Genomic DNA, 14240 nt, shown 5'->3' on the forward strand with positions numbered 1-14240 from the left:
GCTGGATTCCTTCTTAGCAGAAGAGCTAGAGGAGCATTGTGGGGATACAAACTGGTGAGTGCAAGAATGATGGTAACAAGATTTGAAGCAAAACCATTCAACATCTCAGTCATTCATGTGTATGCACTCACTTTGGACAGTACGAAGGAAGAGATTGAGCTATTCTATGAAGACATGACAAAGATGTTGGAGGCGATACCAAAGAGAGATGTGTTGATCATCGGAGGAGACTGGAAGGCGAAGGTTGGAACAGTTAACAAGGTTGGGAGAGAGTCATAGAAAGGCTTGAATAAGGAGAAAAAAACGAACAAGGAGAGAAACTACTAGAGTTTGCTACAGAGCATGAGATGGTGATCTGCAACACAAGATTCCAACAAAAGGACTGTAGGAAGTGGACATGGTGATCAAATGACAGTAAGTCTGAGAACATGATAGATATGATTTTGATAAGAAGATGGGTAACATCAGGACAGCAGTGCTGAACTTTCCAAGGAGTGAATATAAACTCAGACCACAGTCCAGTGACTGCAAACATCAAGAAGAAACTCAAGAGAAACTGTAAGATACAGTTTAAGAAAAGAAGAGACCTGTTGAGACTAGGCAAGGAAGAAATAGGGAATGCATACAGAACAGAGCTCAAAGAGAAGATTAGGAATGCATCCAAAGAGAAAGACCTAGACAAGAGAGTCAAAAGGATAGCCATGGCAATAGAAGAGGCAATTGGGCAGACTGTTCTGGAAGAATAGAAGATCAATAAGAAGTGGATTACACAGGAGATCCTGAGGTTGGTCCAAGAGAAGAGAGTGTTGAAGATCAAAAGGGATGTTTCCAAGAGAGTAGAACAGCAATATAGAGTGAAATGTAATGAGGTAAGGAATGTGGCCAGAAAGGAGAAGGCAAAAAAGTTAGAGGGGCAGTGTGAAGATACAGAGAGGTATTATGGCAAATGTAAGACCAGGGAGTTTTATAAGATGATCAGGAATATTAGCAGGAAGTGGCAGCCGAAGCAGATGGAGATCAAAGATGACAGCAAAGAGGTGCTCATGAACAAGGAGAAGATTGTGCAGTGATGGACGAGATATTGCAACTATACAAAGCACAGTTGGACCCAGATGTCTCAGAGAGACTGATTGAAGAACTGAAAAGATATGTCTGTTGAACATCAAGCGTGAGACTGATGTTTCGAAGGAGGAAGTAGAAAGAGGAGTGAAATGACTAAAGAACAAAAAGAGACCTAGAAATGATAAGATCACAGGAGAAATGATTAAATATGGCAGAGAAAGTATGATTCAGGAAATACACTGAGTATGTAATATAGCATGGAAAGAAGGGAGGGCACGTGAGGAATGGACAAGATCCATGCTAATGACAATACACAAGAAAGGAAGTGCATTGGAGTGCAAGAACTACAGAATGATTCCCCTAATGAATCATTTAGGCAAGGTGCTGATGATACTGATGGAAAGACTAAGATTGCAGATAAAAGAACATCTGGTGGACAAGCAAGAGGGGTTCAGGAAAGACAGAGGTGCCATACAGCAGATATTGAGACTAAGATTGATAGCGGAGAAAGCTCAACAAAAGAACAAGAATATCTACACTTGCTTTCTCGATTTCCAGAAGGCATTTGACAGTATGGATCAGAAAGTGACTTGGGTGGTGTTGGAGTCATATGGAGTGGATAGCAGACTGATATGGTTGTTGAAGGATATCAATGACAATGTGGAGGCAGTAGTAAGAATGTGCAGAGAGTTGGGCTGTTGGTTTACAATGGGTAGAAGTACAAGACAAGGAGATCCAATATCACCAATGATCTTCATTACACATCTAGAGAGAGTAGCTGCGTCTACACGTGCACGCTACTTCGAAGTAGCGGCACCAACTTCGAAATAGCGCCCGTCGCGTCTACACGCGTCGGGCGCTATTTCGAAGTTAACTTCGACGTTAGGCGGCGAGACGTCGAAGTCGCTAACCTCATGAGGAGATAGGAATAGCGCCCTACTTCGACATTCAACGTCGAAGTAGGGACCGTGTAGACGATCCGCGTCCCGCAACATCGAAATTGCTGGGTCCTCCATGGCGGCCATCAGCTGGGGGGTTGAGAGATGCTCTCTCTCCAGCCCATGCGGGGCTCTATGGTCACCGTGGGCAGCAGCCCTTAGCCCAGGGCTTCTGGCTGCTTCTGCGGCAGCTGGGGATCTATGCTGCAGGCACAGGGTCTGCAACCAGTTGTCAGCTCTGTGTATCTTGTGTTGTTTAGTGCAACTGTGTCTGGGAGGGGCCCTTTAAGGGAGCGGCTGGCTGTTGAGTCCGCCCTGTGACCCTGTCTGCAGCTGTGCCTGGCATCCCTATTTCGATGTGTGCTACTTTGACGTGTAGATGTTCCCTCGCTGCGCCTATTTCGATGTTGGGCTGAGCAACGTCGAAGTTGAACATCGACGTTGCCGGCCCTGGAGGACGTGTAGACGTTATTCATCGAAATAGACTATTTCGATGTTGGCTGCACGTGTAGACGTAGCCAGTGATGCACAAGATGAAAGAAGAGGTAGAAGGGATATCTGTTCATGGGATAAGAATTAACAACTTGAGGTTCATGGATGACATAGTTATCATTGAGGAAAATGAGAAGAAGCTAGCAAAATGGTGCAGGTGCTAAATGAGGAAGGGAAGTGGTACGGACTGATTATAAACATCGATAAAACAAAAACAATGGTATTTGAAGTCTATGATCTAGACTGTAAGAAGGAAATAATGAATAGAATAGTTAGTGTTGGGAAGAAGGGGCTTTTGAAGATTTGGGGGGGTCCTTTTGAAAGACCCCTATGTCCATGGGCGGCACGTGATTCGAAAGTGGCACTTTTGAATCACTGCGGCCGCCATTATGCTAACAAGGTGCTGCATATTCATGGCAGGGCCTCATTTGCATCTTTCAAACTCACTCATTAACATGCCCCTTCCAAAAGGAATGGGCTTGTGTAGACACATAAAGACAACCTACTGCAGAAGGCTATACAACACAAACACATCACATGACTAGCCCCAAACCAATAAAAGGATGTCCCTGCTGTTCAGTGCTGACCATGCTGCCAGGCCGCTAAGACTTGCAGGGCATGGTTACTTCCTGGGGAAAGTCTCCCCTTGTAGCTAAGATTTTTGGGGGCTTGCAGCACCTGGAGGAAGTCTTCCTCAGCAGATAAGACTTGCAACACAACACAAGTTACAGCTATTCGGGCATATTTGCAGAATGAACGATGAATGAAAAATCAAGACGTTGGTATTCAGCATATTGGATTATTTGAATAGGGCAGGCAGACCCCACAGAGGTCTTGTAGCTGATTATGGTTAAATAAAGAAGAATATTCTGTATATTCCTGGGTTTGAAAAATTCGGAATTTTATTTTTCACAAGCAAATTACCCTGCCTTCCTGACTATTGCTGCCAGATAAAAGACAGCTTGTTTTAACTGAGCATTTGACCTGTTGCAGACGTTTAGAAATAGGATTTGAGAGAGCTTGGTTAATCAAAGTGTACTTATCACTTAAAACAAAATGTACCTGGAAGACTGTAATTACACATCGTATGTCACTGTTATTTCATGACTATGTCAAATTTAGTTACTGATTGGTACAAACACCTTTTCATGTCCTTTAAGAGTGGACACTCCTGTGAAGCTCGCAACAGCCTTGTCAAGTGCCAAAGTAAAAAGTGAATTCTATTTCTGTAATAGGCATTTAGACTTTCAACAGAATTGTTTTACAGCAATTATATTAAGAAGTCCTGTGAGGGAAAGTGCCAACAGCACACAGTGAGTGACACCTGAGAGAGAAACTTGAGCTCTCCACCACACTAAGGCCCTTTACACTACCCTTCAAAGAAGCACCAAGTTGAGGGTGACTATAACTGATGTCCATTTTAAGGCCATTCACACTGCTAGAGCAATGCTATTCTGGAGAAAAGATGCTACTATGGCATACCCAATGTCATTGCTGGGTTTTCTGAGGAGAGCGCTGTATTTAGAGGAAACATTTGTATGGAAGTGATGTGTTTGGAGTAAGGGGGTAGTGGCTGAGACCTTACAACATTATGAAAATGAGAATTGTTTGTCATTAAGGCTACGTCTACACGTGCACCCAACTTCGAAATAGCTTATTTCGATGTTGCGACATCGAAATAGGCTATTTCGATGAATAACGTCTACACGTCCTCCAGGGCTGGCAACGTCGATGTTCAACTTCGACGTTGCTCAGCCCAACATCGAAATAGGCACAGCGAGGGAACGTCTACACGGCAAAGTAGCACACATCGAAATAAGGGAGCCAGGCACAGCTGCAGACAGGGTCACAGGGCGGACTCAACAGCAAGTCGCTCCCTTAAAGGGCCCCTCCCAGACACACTTTCATTAAACAGTGCAAGATACACAGAGCCAACAACTAGTTGCAGACCCTGTATATGCAGCACGGACCCCCAGCTGCAGCAGCAGCAGCCAGAAGCCCTGGGCTAAGGGCTGCTGCCCACGGTGACCACAGAGCCCCGCAAGGGCTGGAGAGAGAGTATCTCTCAACCCCCCAGCTGATGGCCGCCATGGAGGACCCCGCTATTTCGATGTTGCGGGACGCGGATCGTCTACACGTCCCTACTTCGATGTTGAACGTCGAAGTAGGGCGCTATTCCCATCCGCTCATGGGGTTAGCGACTTCGACGTCTCGCCGCCTAACGTCGATTTCAACTTCGAAATAGCGCCCAACACGTGTAGACGTGACGGGCGCTATTTCGAAGTTACTGCCGCTACTTCGAAGTAGCGTGCACGTGTAGACGCAGCCTATGTTACCCGGGGTTAAATATTACTAATATATCAATAGCAATACTTTCTCCTAGCGTAGAGAGTAAGCGTGATTTGTGAGGGAAAAAGACACTCATGAGCTACATCTACACGTGAAGCCTACATCGAAGTAGCTTATTTCGATGTAGCGACATCAAAATAGGCTATTTCGATGAATAACGTCTACACGTCCTCCAGGGCTGGCAACGTCGACGTTCAACATAGGCGCTGCGAGGGAACGTCTACACACCAAAGTAGCACACATCGAAATAAGGGTGCCAGGCACAGCTGCAGACAGGGTCACAGGGCGGTCTCAACAGCAAGCCACTCCCTTAAAGGGCCCCTCCCAGACACAGTTGCACTAAACAACACAAGATCCACAGAGCCGACAACTGGTTGCAGACCCTGTGCGTGCAGCATGGATCCCCAGCTGCAGCAGCAGCAGCCAGAAGCCCTGGGCTAAGGGCTGCTGCACACAGTGACCATAGAGCCCTGCAGGGGCTGGAGAGAGAGCGTCTCTCAATCCCTCAGCTGATGGCCACCATGGCGGACCCCGCTATTTCGATGTTGCGGGACGCGGATCGTCTACACGTGCCCCACTTAGACATTCAACTTCGAAGTAGGGCGCTATTCCCATCCCCTCATGCGGTTAGCGGCTTCGACGTCTCACCGCCTAACGTTGATGTTAACATTGAAATAGCGCCCAACACGTGTAGCCGTGATAGGTGCTATTTCAAAGTTAGTGACGCTACTTCGAAGTAGCGTGCATGTGTAGACACGGCTTAAAAGAAAAAAAAATGAGTAAGTGCATTCAGAAGGAGTCGGGTCCATTTAAAAGCAGCAATTTGTCATGTTACTCATATTTCACAGAGCTGTTAGTGAACTGTGTAAGTCTTGTAGTGAGTTACAGGCATGTAAGGCACTACTTGTCTCCAGCCCCTGAAGGATCCACTGCCACACCCAGAGTTCCTTTTTCAGGTGGTTTTATTTTCTGAACACAGGCCAAAGCTCTGCAAACACAGTTCCTCAGCCCAACCAAGGGACTTTCCCCTTGTCTCTCTCAGGCCCTCCCAATTCAGGACAAACAGTAAGATTTCTTCCAAGCCCTCTTATCTGAACACCACTTCCCAGCACTTTCTCCTGTAGGTCTTTCCCCCCAGCAACTTCCTACTGCTTCCCCTCACAGGGGGTGCTAGCAGCCCCTCCCACAAAATTCCATGCTCCCTGGCAAATACCCTGACTTTTTAAAAATCCTGGTTCTGGCCCATCTTCTTAACTAGCTAAACAGGGAGCACCTGTTCTGGCATAGGGGAGCTGGACATATTTCATTTAAAGGGGCCAGTCACTCTGTGGAAGTCCAATAACCTTCAAATTTCCCCTGCTTACATGATGTACAGGCATCATAACTTGGAGCTATTTTTGTCCTAGCAAAAACCTTTCAAAAGACCAAAGACTTTCATAGATAGAAATCACTGTCTTAAAGCTTTGTTAGAATACAGTGTGTCTTTTAGTGGTGAGTTTGTATTCATATCTGAATGTTCCCAGTGGGTTCAGGTCCACTTCCACTAGTCCACCTCTTCTTTCTTTTGCAACAGAGCAGATCCTCTACTATGCCAAGGAGGTGGCTGAATACCAAAAATAGCTTTTGGAGGCTTTAAGTAATAAATCTGTAAAATATGTGTGTGTTAATAATATATACATGTATTATCAGACTCTTGGTCTATGTGTACATGTATACATGTTTTTTTGGGTCTGATAAGGTGTGTTATTGTTCTCACTATCTAGTTCTCTAGCTGGTGACCTAGCTACTTATTTATCTTATGTTTTTCATTATGAAATAGTATTCAGGAGCATTTTTATTCACTTTAAGGTAACGGAGAACATTTTTTGTATATCAACTCATCTGCCCAGCAGGAAGGAGCCAGAGCAAAGATAACTACTACAAATCTCTTCCCAGCCAGCCTCAGCATATGTAGAGTCCGTTTCTGGTTCTGGCTTTTTGATTCCAGAGCAGGAATCTTAAAGGTAAGGGGGAAAAAGTATTTAAATAGCTAATACTCATGGCTATGGTTGCACTAGGAAGTTTTGCCGACAAAATCCTGGTTTTGTCAACAAAACTCACGGAATGTGCACACACAAAATGTATTTTGTTGACAGTTGGTCAACAAAACTCAGCACTTTTGCCAGCAGCATTCTGCTCCTCAGCCATGAGGCATAACACTGCTCTGTCAACAAAAAAGGCTCTATGGATGCTCTGGGGGGCTCTCTTGACAGGCAGGGCATCCGGAACAATGGACAGGTGCTGTGCTTGCTTGTGCCTGTTTTGTCATGCGAGCAGCCAGGCCGTCCAGCCACACTGTTGACAGAGCTGAGTGCTCTTTCAATCCACTTTTAGTGTGTGGCTGCACTCTGTGGACAGAAGGTTTGTTGGGAAATCTCTTCTGACAGTGACTTCTGTTGACAGAGCACTGTAGTGTAACTGTAGCCAATTTGTGTTTCTTGTGTTTTGAATGGCTTAAATCTCACAAGTTCTATTTAACTTTGTTTAATCACTGCTTGGTTGCTGGTTCGCAACCTTTCTGTATTGACAAAATCAGTGCTGCCAACTTTGCTTTAGTCCTGATTTCACTGGAGATCTCATTAGTACATATGTGAGTCTCACTGCTACACATTGTGACCAATCGTACTAAACAGCAATCTTTTTCTCCTTCAGATGCTTCTATCTTCAACATAATTGTTATTCTACTGTAACATAGTAATCTTTAAATATGCTATAGACAGCTAAAGAAATCTGTCTTAAAAAAGGAGTTGTAATGTCCATTAATGGTAATAGATTAAAAGCACTGTACATAAACTGTTTACTCATAGAACAGACACAAGGTGGAGAGTGACAGCACAAGCTTCCAAGAAAATGCCTTGGCAGTGTTTTTTAAACCCATCTAATGCTCCTGCTTCTAAGGGTAATGGATGGTACTTTTAGCCCTCTCTCCTGAGCGTGCTGATAAAAATGCTAGTTGTGATGTATAGATAAATTGACTTGGGACCATCAGTTCATTTCACATAACCCACTGAACAAATATATTAGATAGTACAGGCTGAACCTCTCTAATCTGGCTGTCTTTCATCAGGTCAAATCCATAATCTGGCATAATTTCAGTTAGCCAGATGGTCACTTATCATGGGTGTGGCCAATTTTCCTGTGGTCCTGTAAAGTTTGTTTACAGCCACCACTTCTGGCTTTCAGTGTTTTGTGCTCTTATTTAGCTGTAATTACCCCCTAAATGTATTTCAAGAGCCCAGTAAGCAGTGGAAAAGTTGGTAATGCTGCTAGAAAAATATTGATCTCCCGTGATCCCTCAAATTCTCTTATTTAGCACCAGTGAGGTCCCAACAGTGCTGGACAAGAGACCTTCAGCCTGGAGTTTGTTTACTGACCTGACAGATGTATCTGCACGTGTGTCCATATCTGTGTCAGTTTGAAAAAGTGAAAATTCTGTCAAACATACTACATATGACACAAAACACAATTCAATACAGATTAATTTAGATGTCTACAAGCAAGTGTGAAAAAGTAGGAAAGATGGTCACGTTGACTTGGACTCTGGCAGACAGCAGGCCTGTGTTTATTCTGTCACCACCTTACTCTTTAACCTTGGGAATGGTATTTGGGTTCTTTAACTAGCCTTGAAATCAATATACCTTGGAAGATCTGGGTCTTAATATCTCTGTGTCTTAGGTCCAGATCTGTAGAATAGGAATTATACTACTTTCTTTTTCCACCTGTTGTTTGTCTTACTCAGGCTACATCTACCCTACGAGATAAATGTGAATTTCTTAAAATCGATTTTGTAACACTGGGTTTTATAAATTTGAATTTGAGTATCCTCACCTCCCCACACACTCCCCACAAAGTCAACATATTGCTGCCACACTCAATCAGCAAACATCAACTGTTACAGCAGTGCATTGTGGGAACCTATCCCACAGTTCCCCCATATCTGTAGCATTCTGGGTATTTTTGCTGGTGCAGCATAGGAAAAATGCCCCACAAGTGGTTATGAGTATTTGACATCATCTAGGAGAAAGGAAGGAAGATCACCAAATTAACAGAAACCTCTTTCTTCTATAACTGGGCTGCTTTTTAAAACAGCACCTGTACTGAATTACCAAAGATTTTATAAAAAACAGCAGTCTGTGTGTTCTCAACTGGCCCCCACCCATTCTCCTCTCTGTTAATGGGTACAAAGTTCGAAGAAAGAGGATAGATGTGGCTAGGAAAAAAAGATTTTTGGCTTCCCTGTTCACTACACAGACATTGCCAACATGGGGGATGGAGGATGAGGCTCACCAAAGTTCATTGCCATTGTGGGGGGAGTTGGTATGTGGGAGGTCGAATGGCCAGTTGAAATGGTCCCTGAAAATCTTTTTGGGTGGTGGGGTATGGGGTTGGTGGCTTGAGGGCCACTTGAACTGTTCCCTCCCGGTGTCAGCCAGGACCCACAATTCATAACTGCCAGGGGAAACTTCACCCCAGCCACAGGTAGCCCCAAATTCACTTGTTCTGGAGAGGATGGGAGGGTTGGGTGGAAGGCCAGTGGAGGTGTTCCCCCCGGGTGGCAGCCAGGCCTTGAAAGTCTTAGCTGCTGAGGAAGACTTCCCCCAGGTGGTGAAAGCCCCCAAAAATCCTAGCTACAAGGGTAGACTTCCCCCAGGCAGTAACCTTGCCCCACAAGTCTTAGCTGCCTGGCAGCATGGTCAGCCCTGAATGGCAGGTGCATCCTTTTATTGGTTTGGGGTTAGCCATGTGAAGTGTTTGGGCATGGGAAAGACCCCACCTTTGTGGCACCTGTGGGTGAATGGGAGCTGCACAAATGTAAACCACTGAGAAGAAGTTTCTCAGCCTCTGATACAAACAAGACCCCCACAACAGCCTAGCTGCCATGTGGTACAGTGGGGCAGTGGCTGGTGCCAGGCAGTGGAGAAAAAGTGTTTAGCTGGCAGAGGTAGAGAGAGAAAGCCAATAACTCTGTGCTAGGGCTATTTATAATGGGTAGATGCACTCACAGCGCTAATAGCAAAGAAAGAAAGATATTTCTCAGCCTCTCATACAAACATGACCCCACAGCCATGGGCTTCCTGGTCCTGATTTGAAATTTGCAATCTCCCTGTTACCTAATTCCTGCACACCTGGAGCACAGCAGAGATGGAAGTGGACAGAGCAGAGCACTGTGGGGCATTGTGGGGTACATATGAGAAACCTCTGGAGGCTAATAAATTTGATTTAAAGACATGGCACTTCTACACTAGCTTTCATTCAAACTTTTGATTCAAACTTGCCTCTAAACCCAGCCCATTGCAGCGATGTTATGATATCTACATTAGTGCTCCCTAAATTGAGCTAATGGTATTTACAGTGAAGATAGTCATGTTGTAATAGCAAGCTAACTACCTTAAATTGGAATTTATCTCATAGTGTAGATGTAGCCTTAGAGTGTTAGCTCTTCAGGGCAGTGCAGACTGTCATTTACAATGTATAGGCTTTGGGACTCTGATTTCAGCTGGGGCTTCTACACACCACAAAAAATAAATACTTCCCCCTACTCTGCTATGTAATATGCAATTAGTAGAAGGAGAAATGACTGTCAACTAAAAATCAGGACATTAAACTGACCATTTAGACCAAACATTGAACAAAAATATTTCTCAAAGCTGTGCGGTCTCCGGAGATATTCATTTCAGATATTCAGCTTGAAATTCTAAGAAATTCTTATGCTGAAGTGTTGAGGTTCTGTAACTCTGCATGCAACTTTTTAAACTTCTGCTCTCCATTATGAAATGCCTCTTGTTATTATACCACATACACACTCTCTTATGTGCTTTGCTTGGTAAAGTCAATTGAGAATAGAGTTGTCGGTAAAGGTCAGTGATTTCTGTGCTCTGTGAATATTCTGATTACATTAAAGTAAAAGGTAGACAGTTTTTATTTCTGAGTCTTTTATTAAAATATTTTGATTTTATATTTCACAGTAGGTTTTGTTTAATCACAAGTCTCCTAAACGTTACAGTGTGTAGGCTCCAAACTTTGCTTTTGCTTTCATAGAGAACTTCTATTGTACTGAAGTTTTCAGTTATTTAAGCATTACTGAACATTAAGAAGTAATTTCTATGTTACATAATTTACATGACCTATGAGTCAGGTAGCAGGTGGCCACATAAAATCTGTATTTCTGTGATTATTTATTGGACTACATTAGTTAAACTTTTAGGCCATAGTTCCTCAAAGGGATCCATAAACATGTACTCTGCCTCCTGTACAGGTGTAAAAGTCAGTGCTTTAGCTACTTCAGGATTAGGCCTTCCGAATGAATGCTCGTAACAGTACAATTCATAACAGACAGAATTAGTCCACCAGAAATTATACACATTTTTTCTCTTTAAAAAGTTGCACACTGAAGGCAACATATCCTTCATTATGTCCTTCCCTTGTTCCAGCCAACAGATGATCTGCTTCAATAGCAAATAATTTTTAAGAGGCAAAGGATATTAAATGTAATCACTCAGTGGCAAAAAAAATCAAACAGTCACTGTGCAAACCTCTGCTCATTTTGCAGTGGAGGTAAAAATAAAAAAGCAAGCCATGTTAGGATAGCTGCAGAATGAGATAGAATATGATAATGCTATGAAGACAGTCAATGACTCACCCCCAAACTGAAATATTGTGCTCAGTTCTGATTACCACGTCTTATAGAATGCTCTAGAAGAAGAGAGATTTAAAAGACTGTGGTTTAGAGAAGAGATATGTCAAAGGAATATGACATAGTGGCTACGTCTACACGTGCACCCAACTTCGAAATAGCTTATTTCGATGTAGCAACATCGAAGTAGGCTATTTCGATGAGTAACGTCTACACGTCCTCCAGGGCCGGCAACGTCGATGTTCAACTTCGACGTTGCGCGGCACCACATCGAAATAGGCACAGCGAGGGAACGTCTACACGCCAAAGTAGCACACATCGAAATAAGGGAGCCAGGCACAGCTGCAGACAGGGTCACGGGGCGGACTCAACAGCAAGTCGCTCCCTTAAAGGGCCCCTCCCAGACACACTTTCATTAAACAGTGCAAGATACACAGAGCCAACAACTAGTTGCAGACCCTGTATATGCAGCACGGACCCCCAGCTGCAGCAGCAGCAGCCAGAAGCCCTGGGCTAAGGGCTGCTGCCCACGGTGACCACAGAGCCCCGCAAGGGCTGGAGAGAGAGTATCTCTCAACCCCCCAGCTGATGGCCGCCATGGAGGACCCCGCTATTTCGATGTTGCGGGACGCGGATCGTCTACACGTCCCTACTTCGATGTTGAACGTCGAAGTAGGGCGCTATTCCCATCCGCTCATGGGGTTAGCGACTTCGACGTCTCGCCGCCTAACGTCGATTTCAACTTCGAAATAGCGCCCAACACGTGTAGACGTGACGGGCGCTATTTCGAAGTTACTGCCGCTACTTCGAAGTAGCGTGCACGTGTAGACGCAGCCAGTGAGTGCTAAAAAGCAGCACACTGGGGTGCTCCTGTTTACCCCTATGTAGCACAAAATAATTCAATGGACATGAAAAGATAATTAGACACATTTTTCTGCAAGTTTGCTATATATTGTTTACTTATTGCCAAAAATCTCATTTCACTTAAGAGAAGAGCTTCAGTAGTATTCAAAAATTATTGGATGCTTATAAAGTTAATTGCATTGGATAGAATAAAACATTTAAAAGGAAAAAGAGCCCTCATACTTCAGGGTATTAGCCAACTTCTATCTTTAACAATCAGAAGCAAGAATGAACCCCAGGGCTTCAGATGGGCCATAGGTACCTCAGTCTGAGCAAACTGTTTGATAACTGTCCATTACCTGATTTCTTTCATATTCTTCCTTAAGTATGTAGGAGTAAATATTGAGAGAGAAATAATTCTGGACTAGCCAGACTGCTAGGCTAAGCTAGTAGGGCGATTTGTCAGTCCACATCAGGAGTAATTTCAGGTTAATTTATTTAAATTACATTACTTTACAATAAAATGCAAATAAAAACAATGCACTATTTACAGATTTGAATAGCTATTCACCTAAGATTTATGCATTGCAAGAGAAAGCTTTGCAGGAACTAAAGTATTGAGCACAATCTTTCACAGAAAAACTGGCTTCTCTTTTGAAGTTTTTTCTTCAGCTCTTTGTGCCCCATATGAATCTATCTGTATGGAGAGGAGTAAAGCAATTACAGCTTCTCTATTCAGCATTCTTCCTCTGCATCTCTTTTTCCACACATTGTCATACCATAGAGAGTTAAAACTAAATTAATTTCCCATCTGACAATATAGTTCCAATATTTCAACTTTCTGGCTTGTTTAGGCAGTTTAGTATTACCAGAGCTTGCTGTGAACTAGAATGCAGTAAATTCTGGTGCTGAGCAGATCAATTTCACGAAAAATGACCAATGGGCTTTGCAATACTATTATAATTTTAAAAAGTAAAGAGACATTGGCTAACAACTTTTTACAATCTATTTTCAGTGTTGTAATGGGTGGCAGCACAAAGCACATTGCTTAACTAATGTGCTTGTATTGGCTGATCAGATGTTCTATATTGTATTACATTTAGAAAAATAAGGAAAAGGCTAAACCTTCAGAATGGCAGAACCTAAAACTGATTCCCACTGTGAACCCCAAATATAATGTTATATCAGTTCCTGCAGTTCTTGTTCACAGGGGCATCTCATATTAGTGTTTTAATGGTCCCACTTCTCATCATCTGGCAAAAGGCACTACTCTAAATATTGTTGATTAAACATGAGGAGGAAAGGTATGCTACTAGTTGCACTAAACAAAAGACATTGGTAGTCTGAGGACATGCACTTGCAAGAATGTTGATACAAAAAAGGCACATCATTCTTCTATAGTAAAGTCCAAGGATATCTTCCTCAATTAAAACTTGACTGTGGGTAACAATACTGTAAAATGAATGTGTGTGCTTGGGTTTTCTGACTGGAGAATACAGCACCTATGATGGGAATAATGGGAGATTAAAAACTGAGTTCATAGTCACCTGAGAGCACATCTACAGCTCAGGTGGGTTCTCAGATACATAGCAGTTCCTTATTAATCTTCCAGATGGAATACAGACCCTTCCATCACAGCAACTGTTAGTCAGATAAGATCAATCAGGTAGGATAATATCTTATTTAATAAAAAAAAACCACAATTAAAATCCAGCAGGAAGGCATGGCAGAGCCTCGTGTACTGCAAGAGCTGGTCACTAAAGAAGTATAGCAGTTTTCATTCCCTGGAATTTTGAAAGTATGTGCCCCTGTCCCCAAAGCTGACAGTCAGTGAAAAAATAATTAGCAAACCGCTACCAGGCAGTGCGGGCATCCAAGAATTA

The 14240-nt window shown here is 43.3% G+C and overlaps 1 protein-coding gene across 1 annotated transcript in view; it reads left to right on the forward strand.

The window, feature by feature from the left end:
* The window catches only part of MALRD1 (MAM and LDL receptor class A domain containing 1), a 532671-nt gene that overhangs the window by 395420 nt on the left and 123011 nt on the right, over nt 1–14240 (forward strand). Inside the window, exon 33 of the mRNA XM_074985504.1 lies at nt 6690–6844. Coding sequence (XP_074841605.1) covers nt 6690–6844 — 155 coding nt within the window. The remainder of the gene's footprint in view (nt 1–6689; nt 6845–14240) is intronic.

Source organism: Carettochelys insculpta, chromosome 2 (assembly GCF_033958435.1).
Source record: "Carettochelys insculpta isolate YL-2023 chromosome 2, ASM3395843v1, whole genome shotgun sequence".
Taxonomy (NCBI): Eukaryota; Metazoa; Chordata; order Testudines; family Carettochelyidae; genus Carettochelys; species Carettochelys insculpta.